Source organism: Chenopodium quinoa, unplaced genomic scaffold, assembly GCF_001683475.1.
Source record: "Chenopodium quinoa cultivar QQ74 unplaced genomic scaffold, ASM168347v1, whole genome shotgun sequence".
Lineage (NCBI taxonomy): Eukaryota > Viridiplantae > Streptophyta > Magnoliopsida > Caryophyllales > Amaranthaceae > Chenopodium > Chenopodium quinoa.
Genome location: NW_018743920.1, coordinates 6,871,580 through 6,888,854, shown reverse-complemented (window position 1 = coordinate 6,888,854; position 17,275 = coordinate 6,871,580). Strand labels below are relative to the sequence as shown.

The 17,275-nt window shown below is 32.5% G+C and overlaps 1 protein-coding gene and 1 long non-coding RNA gene across 2 annotated transcripts; both read right to left on the bottom strand.

The window, feature by feature from the left end:
• Positions 1 to 365: 365 nt before the first annotated feature.
• LOC110687633 lies at positions 366 to 4,607 on the bottom strand. Its single transcript, XR_002504457.1, has 2 exons — positions 4,155 to 4,607; positions 366 to 879 (listed from the first exon to the last, which is right to left on the bottom strand). It is a non-coding gene; the product is annotated as an uncharacterized LOC110687633 (long non-coding RNA).
• A 7,159-nt stretch (positions 4,608 to 11,766) lies between these two features.
• Positions 11,767 to 16,303, bottom strand: LOC110688243 (PHD finger-like domain-containing protein 5B). The gene is made up of 3 exons (XM_021864965.1): positions 16,134 to 16,303; positions 15,865 to 15,974; positions 11,767 to 12,417 (listed from the first exon to the last, which is right to left on the bottom strand). Exon 3 carries the CDS (start codon positions 12,381 to 12,383, stop codon positions 12,051 to 12,053), a length of 333 nt encoding a protein of 110 aa, XP_021720657.1. The 5' UTR covers positions 12,384 to 12,417; positions 15,865 to 15,974; positions 16,134 to 16,303; the 3' UTR covers positions 11,767 to 12,050.
• Between the last annotated feature and the right edge of the window lie 972 nt (positions 16,304 to 17,275).

The window sequence follows — 17,275 nt, the reverse complement described above, 5'->3', positions numbered from 1 at the left end:
AGATGTCCCAGCAGCTGGCCTTAGCCCTTTTTTTTTCTTTTTCTTTTTTTTTTTTGGTCGTTTTGAATCCTTTTGATTTTATACCTTGCATTGTGATTTTGATATTTTGGATTGCCTGTCCAAATTATCCAATCTAGGTAATCTCCAAGATCATGGATTATTTTGGTTCATTCACATACTATCCGGAACTTTTACAATTTATAATTAGTCATAGTTATAATCAACATAATTAGAATTAAATTTCTTCATAGAATCATCAAATCTTCTATTGTATATAAATACAGCGTATAATACATTGTACAGTGAAGAGAATTAGAGGAACGAAACAATTGAGCAAAGAAAAGTGTCACGCAACATAGAGGTCATAGACAATAAAAGGGACGAAATCGATTTTATTTCCTCGCATAAGACAATAAAGGATCCATTCCATCTTGTTTATTACATAAGCCTTACAAGTAACATAGTAATACATGATCAAATGCAAAATCCATGCATGCTGCAAGCTAAGTTTGATCAGTGTATATTATTATTTGCAAATAAAATTTGTTAAATTCTCTGCAACATAACTGTCACTGCTCACTGGTACATCACGTCATGCATGTACAATTATGAGATTACAATTATTAAGTCAACGAGATACGTACGTACATACTTAATTAAGCAAACAAATAAACAAAACAAAATTAACAGGCTTAATTAATTAATTAAGATGAAAAGGAATCAAATTAATGAATCAAAAATTTAATTAGTGTCGTCCGCCACCACCGTGACCGCCCATACGGTTGCCCGGATCATGCATACGGTTGGCCGATGGCTTATCATAATCATTTAAGAAAAATGTCCTCAACATTCTTGGCTTTGCTTCTACCCCTTGTTCTTCTGTTCATTCAACATTAACATAGAGTTAATTAATTTAAATGTTCATTCTTAAACACAATATTTATAAAGATGCTATGTACGGAGTAGCTTATCACAGAGTATGCAACATTCGAAATCATAAATTATCCTATAATATTTATATGCGTGAAAATATGCTCTTTAAATGAAAAAACTAACGAATGTTTTAAGGCCGTTGGATAAGACAATTAAAAATAGAAATATAAAATTAAAATGAATATTAATTATACCGATTGACGTGTGATTTTTGCATGCATTCCCAAATTAATACCACTTTAGGAAGTATTTTAAAGGGAATTCCCTATTTCTCATAGTGAGAAACGAAATTTGTTTCTCATGGGGGCATTTTCGTGAATAAATCAACAACTTTTTCATTATTGTGGGCTCCACAATTGAATAAAGTTGTTGGTTTATTTACAAAAATGTTATGTGAGAAACAAATTTTGTTTCTCACTATGAGAAACTGGGGCTCCCTCTATTTTAAATGCTTATCTAACCCCCGGGGGCATTCATTAGCAAGATCCTCATAAAAATAATGAGGTACTGAAACTTAAGGATCTAAGCGTTATATATTGTTATACTGTACTCCATAATTGTTTGTCATGTATCTTAAATAACATTAAATTTGCTAATGAATGAAATGGACTTAAATTGAAATACGGAGTATTACTTTGAATATAAAGTGAAGGAATTTAGAATATTTACTCCCTCCGTCCCTTAATAATAGTCCCTTATAGGCAATTTTTACGGGAATAAATAAACATAAATAAGTAGTAAAAGTACATTGAAAAGGTAAATTTACATTCGGTATGCAAAAAGTAGAGAGAGAAAGTAATAAAGTACATGGAAAAACAAAATTTATATGGGAAAGTTAAATTTGCACAAATATTGTTGCAAATTGGAGGGAATTTTGGTAAAAAATTAATATTAATGGTACTTAAAAAAAGCAAATGAGACTATTATTTTGGGACTTAAAATTGGCCATAAGGGACTATCAATAAAGGACGGAGGGAGTATTTAAAGGTAATGTACTCTTGAAAATTGTATAAAATTAGGAATTCATGACAAAAACACGCGTAAATAAGTGTAATTAGTGTTTATGTTTTTATTATTTCCGAAATTTATACGATTTTCTAATGTGTATTTAATGCTTATATGTAACCCTAATTACTATGTATAGCATTTTCCTTTATTTAATCTATCTTTGCCTTCTTTTCTTATTAGTCATAAATATTATTTGAAAATTATTAACTCCTCATATCAAACAATTAATTATACCAAATAACTAAATGAAACCTTATCTTCATTCAAAAAAAAAATGAAACCTTATCTTCTTATCGGGTTCAACTAACATATGTTTAGAAAAAAAAAAGGGCTAACTAACATACAAAATACTTAATTTGTTAGTTAGTTTCAACTTCACATCAGTATAAAATCTAAAATGGTTAAGGGGTTTCCAAAAATTAAAAAAAAGTCAAGTCCTTGGATGAAGTTTTTTACTAAGACAATCTTTGAACGAATTTATGAGATAACTAGTTTTAAGATAATTTGTACTTGTGTTGAAATTTTAAATTTCCTAGAAATTATTTATAAATACAGGCCGTTTGACTATCTTTTATTAATAAAACTCTTTTTCTTTTTGTAAAAAAAAAAAAAAAAAAAAAAAAAAAGTCCTTGGGCCGAGGTAAACATGACCAAACAATTTGATATCTAGCTAACCCAATATAATGTGAAATTGACACACGAGAACGTCTAGAACAAGATTCCTACATGCTACATTGGAACTGTGAATTTGTTACGATGCATTGCATTTCCATATGAACCAAACTTGTCTTTTAGCCCCCTTAAATTCAGCTGACCACTTAATCAAAGTGACGGTGTTTGTTTTTATACATCAAATATTATCATATAAACTTCACTTTTATATTTAAAAATACTCACTATATTAGTATGTATATTAGAGATTTTTTTATTTTGTATAATTAGCGGTTTAATGAATATACTAGGATGTTGAATTATTCTATGCATTTAATGCACCTTCAATAATACTCTCGTGATCATAATGTAGATTATAGATCAACATCTTGGAATTAAATTAATAAACCCTAGTTTATTTCTTCTCTCTTAAAAGCCTATATTTAAGCTCATGCATATGAATTATTTATAAATTAAGAAAGAGACCTAAGTTTACATTATTTGATATTTTGGCCTTAAAAATATTGCTACTCGTATTAGTTTTGAAGAATATATAATAAGGGAAATGATGAGTTGGAATTTGAAAAGCAACTACATACTGTAATTACTAATTAGCTTATATGATAGGTCAACCAAAATGTTTTCTCTTGCTACAAACAGAGATAATTTGCAGAAATTGAGATGAAATGATAAACTACTTCCTCTTGTAATAAGAAATTCAACTTGCTAAAATTGTTGTTATATTTAACTTTGCTACCTAAGCTAAATTGAGCAATCTATATATAAGGAGTAAAGATACAAAAATGTTGAGTTAAAAAAAAAAAAAAAACAAAAACAAAAAAATCTACTTATACCAATCAACACACTAGGGACTTCACATACTTTGTATATGACGTATATATTTATCAATCATTTCCCTTTTTAGCCTATTAGTAAAGATAATAGTTTTATTGGACAAATTAACAATTTGACATATAGTTACAATTAATATGCACTCTATAAACAATCAGATTTATCAGCTATTTTACTTCAATAACTAATTTCATCAAATTTTTAAATGCATATAATCAACTAATATGTAATCCAGCTTTTATTATACATAACAACCTTTAACGTTTAGAATCTATCTTTTCAATTTTTAAATTTTAGCCAACTTTTAGCCTAAGTTTTCTGTAAGTGACTTCCTAGTAATAATTACTTTATAATGAAAAATTATACGTAGTATATATAATACAATATATGTGATATTACATATATTTAACATGTACATTATATGAAATTATCAAATAAATAAAAAGTGGATGGCATGCATGCAAAATTACAAAGTAGCCCATGATCGAGGCTAACAAAGAAACCACAAAGAAAATAGGGCTCGCTATAAGGTTGTTTGCATTTTGCAACGATGATTATGGATATCTTCGAATTTTACTCCATCCTATATATGAACCGTCTAGCTTAGATACTAAAGAGAATCCCAATTTCATCTAAATATCTCATAGCTCGATTTTATTATTATAACTAACCCGAAAAGGAAAAACTAGTAAGAAAATAAAACAAATTACCTGAGAGGAAGAAAGAGGGACGAGCAGAAGCACAAAGAAGGGTAGAAACCAAGAACAATAGAAACAACAACTTTGTTGCAAATTCAACCTTCATTTTATTTTTGTTAGTTATAATTATTTGTTGAAAATAAATAAGTGAATAAATCAGACAACGGCAGTAGAGGTATTAGTAGTACAGGTTTACGTTGACGTTTAGCTCAAGTTGTTAATTTTTTAAGTGCATGACACGTTTGGGATCCGAGCTTACGCTGAACAATCTCAGCCGTTGGATCTCTTTTCTTTCACATTTGTCAACGCTTTTTTTCTTCTTATTTTGTTTTTACTCTTTTTTTTTTATCTTTTCCTTTTTTAGATTTTTAGCTTTTAGTAGTTGGTACTCTGTTGAAGCTTCAAAGTCAACGCCTCAATAGGTTGCTCCCATTTCCTTTTCCTTCAAGAGGATATTTTTCTAACAATACTCCTACACTAATAAAAATAGTACGTGATACATAAAGAGAGATTGAATATACGTAATATTATCTTAAAATTATGGTCAGTTTAGTCGAAAATATTTGTGTATTAACTATTGATAGTATGTACTCGTACATCCTTGGTCTAACAAAGTAAAATGTGTAATTCATGATTCGAAATTGAAAAATTGAGGGATCAATCCCTTTTAGTGCGTAAGTATTGATTTGACCTATTTGGTTTCGATGATACACTTTTCTTATTATTACCAACTAGAATAAAAAATAGCGAAATGTAAGTGATGCAATTTTTCAAATTGATCTAATTTAATGATCTTAAATGTGTTGAATGTTTATTTGTCTAGTCTCCGTAAGGAAAAATATGTGTTTATTTTTATTTTGAAGTAAATAACCTATATTATTAGACCTCAGAGTGGAATATAAATGATCTTCAATAACTGGTTTGATAATTACCAATTTCGATGTTTCAAAAAAAAAAAAAAAAAAAAAACTAATTTCGAGTGTTAATTATAACATGCCCAACATATTACATATATATCTGTCCACATTTTTTGCTACACCCTTGGGACCTGACATAGAGAATTAAAAAATTAAATTCATATCTCAAATATGATTGCATTAGTTCCATGAACATAGACATAATCTTCTCTTGATTCAACATTTATTTAAAGTCATATAATGCACTTTAGGGGCTTTTTTTTTTTTTTTTTTTTTTTTTGTGGAATAGTATGCACTTTAGGACGGCTTAGGTCCGTCCAACAAAAGATCAAGAAAAAGCAATGAAGATTTTAGCTAATAATTATCAATGAATTACACATTTATTATTTTATGAGATGAAGTATTTATCAGATTTTTTTTTTTTTTTTTTTTTTGTTTCACCCGATTCACCTTTTGAGCAAATTCGGTTTCATATCAGTTTTGGGTGGTTAGGTTCCAATCCCCTCCCAATTATTGTTGTAGGAGATCGAATACGCGGTCTTCCCTACCAAGTGCAGCCCCAATCACCATTGCCCTAATGACTAATTGATTTTATCAGAAAAATATGTTGAAAGTATTACCTATACTTTTAGAAAAAGTTGATGAAGGCATTGCTTTGGGTCCACTTTGGAATAATTATTAAATTAGATTATTTAAAATTTTTTAGTTGACTACTTTATTTCATAAATATTCTTAATTTAAAACATATTTCAATTTTATCCTTATCCGATGTATGTAGTAACCCTATGATTGCATTTGTGCATAGAATATATATATATATATATATATATATATATATATATATATATATAAAGGAAAATGCTTCACTAATATATACTAATACAAAAATGTATGACAAAATTAGATGTTGAGTTAAATCATGTTTATTTTACGCTGAACATTTTCGTTGTCAACTCATTATATACAACCTTAAGGGAATTAAGAGCTACATTTATCATTTTTTAATTTATACATGACAAGGACGAGAGACATTTTTAGTCTAGCTACTATCGTGTACCTAAGCTTAATTATGATACTATATATTAGTGTTAGTTCCTCCTCAACTTAGCACAAATAATTAAACCTGTCTAGCTAATATATGCTCTCTATATACAGTGGCGGACTTGGGCTTAGACCTGGTGGGTCAAGTGACTCACCAGGCCCAAAAAAAAATTTTAAGTTAATTTTTAAAAAAAAAAAAAAAAAAAAAAAAAATCAGTTTTCCCAAATTCACGAATTCAGTATTTCAGTTCATGGCCTTCAATCCTTCATGCCCTAGCCAATTCGCCTCTTCCCTAATTCCCTTCAAGGCTTCAATCCTTCGCCATCATCAATCACCTATTCACCTCCATAATCGCCTCCTCCAGTCCTCCTCTTCGCAGTTCGCAACTCGCAACTTCGCAAGTAAGCATCTTCCTCACTCCTCAGTTAGTCAGTTCCTCTTCGCAGACTCGCAGTTCGTGCCTTCGACCCTTCGTCTTCCTCTTCGCATAAATTCAGGTGAGGTTAGTCTTCCTCTTCGTCTTCCTCAGTTAGTCTTCATCTAAATTTGTTTAATTGTTGATAACTTGATAACTTGATTGTCTTGATAATTGCTTGATTGCTTCGCTAATCGCTAGACGCCCAGTGGCCCTAGACGCTGCCTAGACGCCTACTGAGTACTGATTATTGTTAATTGTTAATTTTGTTATATATTGTTGTGATTTTGTGAATTGTTCAATGAAATTCTGAATGGTGAATTTGTGAAATGTTTGACACTTTAGTTCCTCTTCGTCTTCCTCAGTTCCTCTTCGCATAAATTAATTAATTAACTTAGTCTTCATCTAAATTTGTTTAATTGTTGATAATTGATATTACTTGTTAGTTATGAATTAGTAATACTAAATTTGATTCTTTGAACCCTAAATCCCTAATTGTTCAATAATCAACTCAATTGTTCAATAATCAACTCAATTTCAATAATCCCTAATTGTTGTGATTTTGTGAATTGTTCAATGAAATTCTGAATGGTGAATTTGTGAAATGTTTGACAATTGACACTTTACATACTTGTTCAAGCTGTGATGCTGTGATGCTGGCCTGCTGCCCTGTGAGCTTGTGATTTCAAGCTGTGAAATGGTGAATTTGTTAATTGTTCAAGCTGTGATACTGCCTGCTGGCCTGCTGCTCGCCTAGTCGGCAGTCGCCTGCTGCCCTGCTCCACTGCTCGAGAGTCGAGAGCGTGCTCTGCGCTCACCGCTCTTCGCTTCGTCGCTTCTTCTAAAGTCTAATCTCCTATTCTCATTTTGCTAGTAAGTTGATTTCTAATTTTTAGTTTAAAATTCTAATCTTCAATTTAATCAAGTCTAATTAGTTAATTCTATTAAACTTTGGTTGATTTGTTAGTTGTTCACTTCAAGTCTTCAATCACTTGTTTGTTTGGTAAACTTTGAACCTTTTGTTAATGAGTAATGACCTTAATGTAATAATGTTGTTGGGTTTTAGATGAAGTTTGAACCTTTTTGACCATGTGAATATGTGATTATGTGAATTGTGGTTTGTTTGGTAAAATGATCTTTGTAAATAATTTTTCTGGGGAATTTTGCTTGCTTTAGTTGATTATTTATTCAAATTTCAGAATGAAGAGAAAACGCACTCCAAATGAACTGCAAAACATTACTAGCTTCTTTGCTAAAAAGAATCCTACTTCAACTTCTCTTCCACATCCCACACAAAATGAACAAACTATATCTCCACCTCAACAGAGTGAACAAACTATATGTCCACCTCAAGAAAGTGAACAACATTCATCTCCATCTAATTATTCCACTCAAAATTCCCCTCAAAATGAACAAGGCCAATGTTCTCCTAATGCCCCAATCTTTGGTGAAAGATTAAGTGAACATGAATTTGCTAATCTTCCACAAGATCCAGGAAAGAGGATACTTGATTATCGATTGTGAACATGAATTTGCTAATCTTCCACATACATTTGGTTGTATTTTGTACTGTTTTGAATATTTGGATGTATTTTTTAGTACTATTATTTGGTTGTTCGGTAAATTTTTTTTTTTAGATACTTGATTATCGATTGTGACTCACCAGTCGGAAATTCCTGGGTCCGCCACTGTCTATATATACACCACATAATTAATCACTATATAGTTCCATCGTCTACATGTATTATGTATAATAATATTAGTCAGCGCAAATTGTTTGACGTCAAATTAAAGACAGAATTAAGGCAAATAATAGATCACTAGGTTTCTAATTTACATTATGATCTAAGGTTATAAATAAAGTTAGCCACAAATAAATTTCTGATCTTAATCAAACCATGAAGACAGATGGAGTTCTCCTCATGATTTATGACCATTATTAAGATCATTAACTAGTTGACTATCAATATAATTATAAATTAATCAAATAAAAGTCGGTCTAAATATTATTGAATTTGAGTTATAGGTTGAGGATCTTAGTCTGAACATATCTTTTTGCTATAGTTGTCACAATCTTTTTGTCTCCTTTAATTTTCAAGGAGATGCTTCTTCTAAACACATTATACAAGCTTATTCTATAGGCGTCAAACCTTAATTATTTCAATTTAGTGAATATTCTCGGGTCGGTATGTACGTAAGAAAATATTCCATAAATACATATAAATCGTTTTGAATAAATTGTGAATTACGTAGTATAGGAAATTTTAGAAAATAACACCCGAAAAAAAAACCCAAATTTTAATTATAACACTACACAAAAAAAAAAAAAAAAAAAAAACTTTTATTATAAAACCAAAAAACCAAAAAATTGGTTTCACCACCATTTAACTTTTCCATCCAAAAAACCTTTAGTGGGCCCCACACTGTACACGTGTCAATTATTTATTGGATAAAAAAATGAAAAAAAAATCAGAAAACCCAACCCCACCCTCCTTCCATTACCACCCCATCCCCACTGCCCACCGGCCACCGGAACCAACAACCCCATTCCCCTCTCCACTGGAAAACCCACACCGCTCCTCCCGCCGGCCAGCCGCCCCTGCACTGCAGCAACACACCGCCGCAATTACTAATTTGCCACCCACAATCACAGCCAACAACACCCGTACACACAGCCTACAACACCAAACAACCACCATCACCACCAGCCTAAACCGTCAGTTGCAACACCCATCTCCACCTCATCACCAATTCGCCACCCGTAATCACCAATTCGCCACCCACAATCACTAAACAGCCACCATCACCACCAACCTAAACTTCGCTTCAATCACCATCACCACCATCAACCCCGATTTGGTTTCTGGGTACGGGTTTGGGTCCAGGTGAGGGTGAGGGTGAGAGCAGTAGGGTGTTTTGTGGGTTCGGGTATGGGTGTAGGTTGGGGTTTTGGCGGTTCGACGATGGTTTTGGGTAGGGCAGAGGAATTCGGCGACGGTGGTGGGGGTGGGGGTGTGGGCTGCTGTTTCAGCCTGTTTCGGCTGGTTTAGGTTGGGGTTAGGATGGGTTCGGAGATGGTGTGGGCTGGGTATGGGTGGTTGGGGTTCGACGATTTCGGCGGTCAGGAGCTGGGTATGGGTGACGGTGGTACGTTGGAAACGCACCAGCGGTGGTGGCTGGGTAGCATTTTAGGGTTTTTTTTGTTTTTTTTTATTTTTCTTTTTTTTAATTTTTTTTATCCAATAAATGATTGACACGTGTGCCGTGTGGGGCTCACTTAACCGTTTTTTGGATGACAAAATTAAGTGGTGGTGAAACCAATTTTTTGGTTTTTTTTGTGGTGCTACAATAAAAGTTTTTTTTTTTTTTTGTGGTGTTATAATTAAAATTTGGGTTTTTTTCAGGTGTTATTTTCTAAAATTTCCTAATAATTAAGTTGTAATTCAAGAGTAGTATAAACAAATGATACACCTGAATTATCGAGAATACCTTAATTATTTGTAAGGTTCCCTTAGTTTTATGATGAACACCCTACTTATTACATACTTACAGTAATAGACTTAAAGGTGGTTTAGAAGTATATTTAATTAATTATCATCAAAGAATACTAGTGAGAAGTTTAATATAGATAGAACAATTGTGATTAAAGCGTTAGCACATGAAATAATATTCTAACAAAATCAAAAGTTGACTTTATTCTATACGTGATGAAATTGTATTCATTGAAGAGAATAGATTGTATGCGTATGTTAAGTAGGTTGTTGACAATGTGAACTATTTAGCATTCATTTTTGAGTTCTTTGGTTTTTGCTTGCAATTTTATTTTTATTTTTAAAACCCCACTTGTACAAAGGTTTCAAATGGGGGTACAACAAAGTCATATGATACTTTTTAATTAAATTCGATTATGACTTTGTTAACATGTTTTAGTTCAAAAGATAATAGGTTAATTAATGCCATATCACTGATTTCACATTATTCTCACTTATATGTTGACATAACATGTTAGTCCAAAAGTAAGGATTATTCATACTCGATTCTTTGCTTGTGTTCAAATTGCTAGAAGGTTAAGGTTTGCATTGAATAACTAGCTACTTCGTATATTTTGTTTAATTTACGGTTAAAACTTCGTACGTTATTTGAAAGATGAATATTCTATACCGAAGAGAACGAAAAAAAAAAAAAAAAAAGAATGTTGGGTGTTTTTAAAACCCTGTTATTAAAGTTTCACAACATGTTCATCAAATCAATTTTATAGATACCTACTGACGTTAATTTCACTCATAAATTCATTCAATTTCCTCTTAACTGATAAAAATATTTCGACAACATGCAAGTACACCTTGTACAAGAGTACAACATACATTTACTTCAATCAATGGCAAGTACAAGAGTATTGTCAATTTGTCATTATTTATACGTACATGTAACATTCTGTTGCAATTAAATTTTAGTAATAATTCCACCTTAAGCCACCCTTTGCATGAGACTAATTAATGTATAATTGTATAAACATGATGCTATATACTATATAGTATAGTATATAGTCGTCTACCACCGACCTCTTCTGAAATTTTGATTAGTAGGCAGTTATATATATGAGTTACAGTATAAAATATTATGTATTTGTGTTAATTACTTAATTGTGATATAATAAAAGTTCAAGTAAAGTTGAAGTAGAACAAAATTATCTTCCTTGAAAAAGTAGAAGGTTGAGCAAATATAGTCAAAACGTATAGTTATATAAATAATCAGAATCTTCATTAAGTTGAAGACGTACAAAAACCAATTAAATTGGAAGTGCATGCAGCTGATGAGTTGAATTTTTATAGTGCAGCAAAGTTTGCGGCTTTCATACATACATAACAGATTTTGAAACATAATTAAAACAAGTTTATTTTCTAAGTTTAGTCAGCTAATTTTATGGGTAAGTCAAAAGTTTTGTAGTAATTTTTTACTCAATACTATGCTCTCTTAAGTAACCAGATAATACAAACATAAGACATACAATTAAATACAATCGTTTTTGGCTATATACAGTACTCTATAGTTTATAAAAAGTTCACACTTAATTATGTACGTAGATCTAGAATAAAAACAACCTAGGATTTGACTATTCAATCATGTCAATGTTTATCAATTTGTCCGTGTACCTAATCTAATACGTAGTAAATAACACTACCAATTCCCTACGAGGTTAAAAGGTTGGCAATGGAACGGGATCAATGATCACTAATCAACACCAATATATAATGTATGCCCATAACCAAATTGGCTAAGTAGACGAAATCTAACTCCATAACTGAGCAAAATTTGCGGCTTAATCAACCAAGCTTTCCTAGCAGCATATAAAACAGCATTATATCTAGCACTCGTACAAATTCGTAAGTTTTGTCAGCTAATTTGATGGGTAAGGCATAGTAACATAGTGACTACAACTTATACCAGAAGTATCAAAAGTAAACTGATTATACAAACTTGCAAGTCCAATCTTAAATGACATTCTGGTAGAAGCAAAGTGATTCATCCTCTTATCATCTTTTCTTGAAACCATATTTCTTCCGTTCATAGAACAGATCTGTTTTGGCACTTCCTAGATTGACAATTTTAGGACACCCATCTCTATCCTTCTCCTGCTGAGTACATTCCTTGCAGTAATAGGCATCTGAAATGCCGACACCTCCACAGATCACACATCTACCCTGAAACGATCCGTAATTGCACTCATCGCAGACTCGCACAAGTGTGCATGGGCGAACATATGAATCACAAATCACACATTTTCCATCACACTTCTCACAAAGCCGTCCAATAGCAATGCCTGGCTGCTTCCGGCACATGATAAGATCAGGATGATGCTTTGCCATGGCTTCTGCAAAGACCTTAGTATCTCAAAAAGTTCTGCCAAAACCACATGTCAAAATTAGAATTGAAACCTGAAGCTACTAATCATAGGAAGATAGAGATTTGGGGATGCTGTTAAAAAAAAAAAAAAAAAAAAAAAGCATATGATGTATATGAAGTACATACTAACAAGAAGAGCAAAACCAAACATTTAACTATTGGTTTAGTTAAAGCTGAAACTTATCATGTTCATCACAAAGGGCCTCTCGACAACAAAGGTATAGGTTTCCAATTTTTAAGAGCTAAATACTCTTTTTGAAAAAATTATGCTAGCATCACTTCTAATAGAATACGGAGTAGATGTGAATTACAGAGTGATATATGAATGCTAAGCAGATATATGAAGCAACAAATTTAAATGCAGGGTAGCAGCTTCAGAACTTAAAATACACTCTGAAGGACAAGAACAAAATCACAGGAACACAAGTATTCAACACCACAAGTATCTCAGACAAACATCAGAAACACTATATGTACCTATAGAAGAACATACGATACAATACAACATATTCTAATCATAATATCACCCCGAATGAACAACAAAATAGATCCTTTCACATAAGTTCCACCACCACCTGCATAAGCTTCAAGCCTTCAGAAACAGCAACATTACAATATATTGATGAGGGAAGGTTCACGAATCATGATTTACAAGTTGAACAACCAAAATACATTAGTCCTTCGGCACAACTACGAAAGACTTGCAATTTATTTCCACAAGAAATGATCACTTAAACCAAAAATACAAAGCGAATTCAGTTTGACAGGGAACTAAATAACTATCGTTAAAAACCCATCAAGGTGTCCTCAAGAATTACAATAATCCGTAACACAACTTACCACTGCCGCTGTTGAACCTTTAAAACATTAGGTCATTAGTTGAAAATATTGTCTCCGTTTCTATTAATTAAGCATTGTAACTCGCTCTACAACACCCCACGTCCCCACCCCCAAAGTAACAGACTATCATGATAATTCTCTCGCCTTAAGACTCATGATAGATAACTCACATGGTCCTACAGGAAGAGGATGTCTATCTAAAGGGATTACTGCAATCAGCTAATGGCTCAAAGGATTTCTCTTCGAGCTTTGACTAGCTCATGGAAAGCAGCCTTCCTCATCATAGGTAAACATTCTACCTGAGCTAGCTTGTAAATTAGAACTTTAAAGCACATTCAGGGATTTCAGTCTGACGGGGAACTATATTACTCTCTTTACAACCCCGTCAAGATGTCCTCGAGATTTAAAGTTCACTCCAAGACGCAACTTACCATTACCGCTATTGAATCTCTAACACTATGTTTAGATAACAATAGAGAAGGGAAAGGGATTTGAAGGAAAAAGAGGGAAGGGAAAGGAAGGTAATGGGAGGGAGAAGGTGACATTCCATTTTCCTTAAAAATCTCCAACAATGGAGGGATTTAGTTTATTAAAAGGGGGAGGAAAATGGATACTTCCATTTCTTTCCCCTACCCTCCTTGCATTACATATCCAAACAAAGGATGATGCATCCCTCTTTTTCTCTTCTCTTCTTTTCCCTCCATTTCTCTCTATCCAAACATAGTGTTAAACACTAGTTGAATATATAGTCTTTGTTTCTATTATTTACAGTGTGTTTGGATTAAAAAAAAAAATGGGAAAGAAAAGAAGGGGAGGGAGGTGAAGGGGAGGGAAGAGAGAGGGAGAGGAGGGAAGTAAGATGAGTTTTTCTTCCAAATCTCTACATTGTAGGAGAGATCAATTTCTTACAATTTGATCCCTCTATTTCTCTCCCCTCCAATTCTCTTCCTTCCTTCCTCATTTATTATCCAAATGAAAATAACTTATCCCTCCATTTTCCTTTCCTTCCCTTCCCTTCCCACCATTTCCTTCAATCCAAACAAAGTGTTAAGCTCTGCAACTCACTCTTCAACACCCTACCCCACCCCACCCCCAAAAGTAACAGACTATCATGATAGTTCTCTCACCTTAATGACTTAACGATAGATTTCCTACAGTCCTACAGGAAGAGGATGTCTATCTAAAGTGATATTTGCAATCAGCTAATGGCTCATGAAAAGCAGACTTCTTCATCATAGGTAGACATTTTAACTGAGCCAGCTTGTAAATTAGTACTCCATAGTATAAAGTCTGAGAACATATCCATCTTACACCCGGGTGCACCTACGTGTTGAACGGCTTAAACCCAAGGGTGAACATCTATGGATGCCATTTTTAAAAGGGCCAAAGGAGTTTCTAGCAGCATATACTGGTTGCTATTTCATGATTCTTTTCTCTGCCATCCTCTTGCAATAGTAAGATTTCTATCTCATAATTTCCAACAATATCTCCGCGTTGCAATGGCCTAAACCAATCTCCCAATTCAATACCTAAGTATCCTAAAATTTGCTAAATTCAAAATGCTCAAATAAATAAATCCCACTTTAGAACTTTTGATAATCAACCCGAAATTGAAAAAATACCTAGAAATCATAACCTAACGAAGAACAAAATATGGCTAGAAATCAAACTCAACCCTAAATTACTGCAAAAGTAATTGAGCAAAAAGCAACATAACCCAATAAAAATATCAAAAAATTGGAAGCAAATACTTGGAATAAACACCATCATAAAGCTATAATTTGAAAAAAAAAAAAAAAAAACTTGAATTAGCTCACAATTATAGTCAGTGGCGGATAATACTTTTGATTGATAGGTAGATCATTTTGTGGAGGAGGAGTATCATTTTGTGGAGGAGGAGGATTTAGAGTAGGCACTTTTTTAGTAAAAAAACTTGAAATATCTCGAGTTGTTTTTCTTTTCATTCTGAAATTGAAGTTAAAGGTTGAATTAGATAAATCAATCTAAATGTTTAACTTATCCAAATTTCCCACAATGATAACCAACAAGAAAACTACTTTGCACCATGATAAAGATGTAAAAGCTTGTTATTTCAACACAATTCCTTTGATTTTGGGCCGAAGGAAATACATAACATTTCTATTAATCCAACTATCACAGAAATATCATACAATCAAAAACAGAATTAATGAACATCAATTTGAAAAGAAATCCAAATTCAACAAAGCCGAAAATAATAGCAATTTCAACTTCAATAAACATGTTGCAAATTAATTTTCCTCACTGAACATGCAAATTAATTAAACAATTCCCCACCCAGCCCGACAGCCACTCCCCAGCCCAGCCCCGACAGCCACCCCCTCCCCCTGCACCACCACCGAAACCACCCTCCTGCAACACATTACAAATTAGCAACCAAAATGGACTCAAGTATCAAACTGGACTCCAAGAATTACGTTAAATTCTTCGAGTATCTATAACCAATAGTTCAATTATCCAACTTCGAAGAACCCTAAATTGAGAATATACTGACAATTAATTACGCGATTAACACTAGATTGTCAAAATTAATATTAGATGATTAAAGAAAAAGAAGCATCTAACCTTAGAGACTGCTTCAATGGAGGAGAGAAAGCGCAGAAGCCCCTTCAATGGAGAATTTCGAGTATGCTTCAATGGAGGAGAGAGAGAGGAAGGAGTACCGTGAAATAGATCTAAAGGGGAAAAAAGAAAATAACATCAGGAATAAAAAATTAAAAAAATAGTGTGTCCTGCGACCCACAATGACTACATGTGGGTCATAGTACAAACGATGAAATGATAACAATACCACAAAATAATGCTTAAATTAATAATCAAACAAAAGGGTTTACCTCGGAAAGATGAAACGCGGATGAAGATTGGCGGAGATCGATGAGAGGAGAGAGAAAATGAGGTGTTTTTGAGCTTCGAAGCTTTAGTTGCAGAAACCAATTTGAACGAAGAATGGAGATGGAGTAGATACTCTAAACCGACTTTCTAACCCGTATTTGATTTTTGACATCTTAAGCCCATTTTATTAATTTATTAAGCCTATGTTATTATGTGGGCCTTTGATACCAAATTTGATGAATTTTACTAATCTAATTATGGATTAATTCATTTATCTATCTATTATCATAATAATAATAATAATAATAAAGATCTTGCTAACGAACACCCCTGGAGTGTTAGATAACCCTTTAAAATAGTTCTTAAAATAGTATTAATTTGGGATTGCATGCTAAAATGACACGTCGAACGGTGTAATTAATGTTTATTTCAAGATAATATTTCTACTTTTAGTTATCTTATCCAACACCTCTGGGGCGTTTGTTAGCTTTTGCCTAATATTAATAATAATAATAATAACAATAAAAAAAAAATATAAAGCATATGTAGCTTATAACTTTATGTATCTACTATTCTAATTGTACCCAAAAAAATCTACTCAGGTTAAGAATGTTTATAATGCACGATAATTACACTACGCAAAAGGATTCATCTTTAGATTCCTATAGAAGTAAATTTTAAGGGTTGAAAACAACTCTAAAAAAAACTTTAGAGAATCGAGGAACTGGTTTATAATCAACGTCATTGCATGTGTTTGTCACTGTCCAGGACATGATTTTCATAACAGCGCTAAAAATCATGACTTGGGTTGGATAGTGACATAAAGAAACAATAATTTCGAATAAGAAATAATCTAAGCTAGAATGACTAATAGAGACATTTTGTTGTCTTATTTGTGTCATGAATGTTTTAACATATTTATAGTAACAAAAGTGTTGTTTAGAGGATTAATACTTCTAATACTTGCATATAACAGAGGTTATCCAGTGTATTAACTGATTTTGTCTTTATAAGATAGAGTATGAGATTCGATAGGCATGAAATTAGATTAATATAATTACACCGCCTAATAAGACACAATATATATGTACAACGCCTAATAAAATTATCATATTTACATAATACTTTAAAGAGCACATAATAC

What these genes read in the sequence shown, in the direction of transcription:
- LOC110688243 (XM_021864965.1), bottom strand. Translation starts at nt 12,383, where the DNA reads ATGGCAAAGCATCATCCTGATCTTATCATGTGCCGGAAGCAGCCAGGC.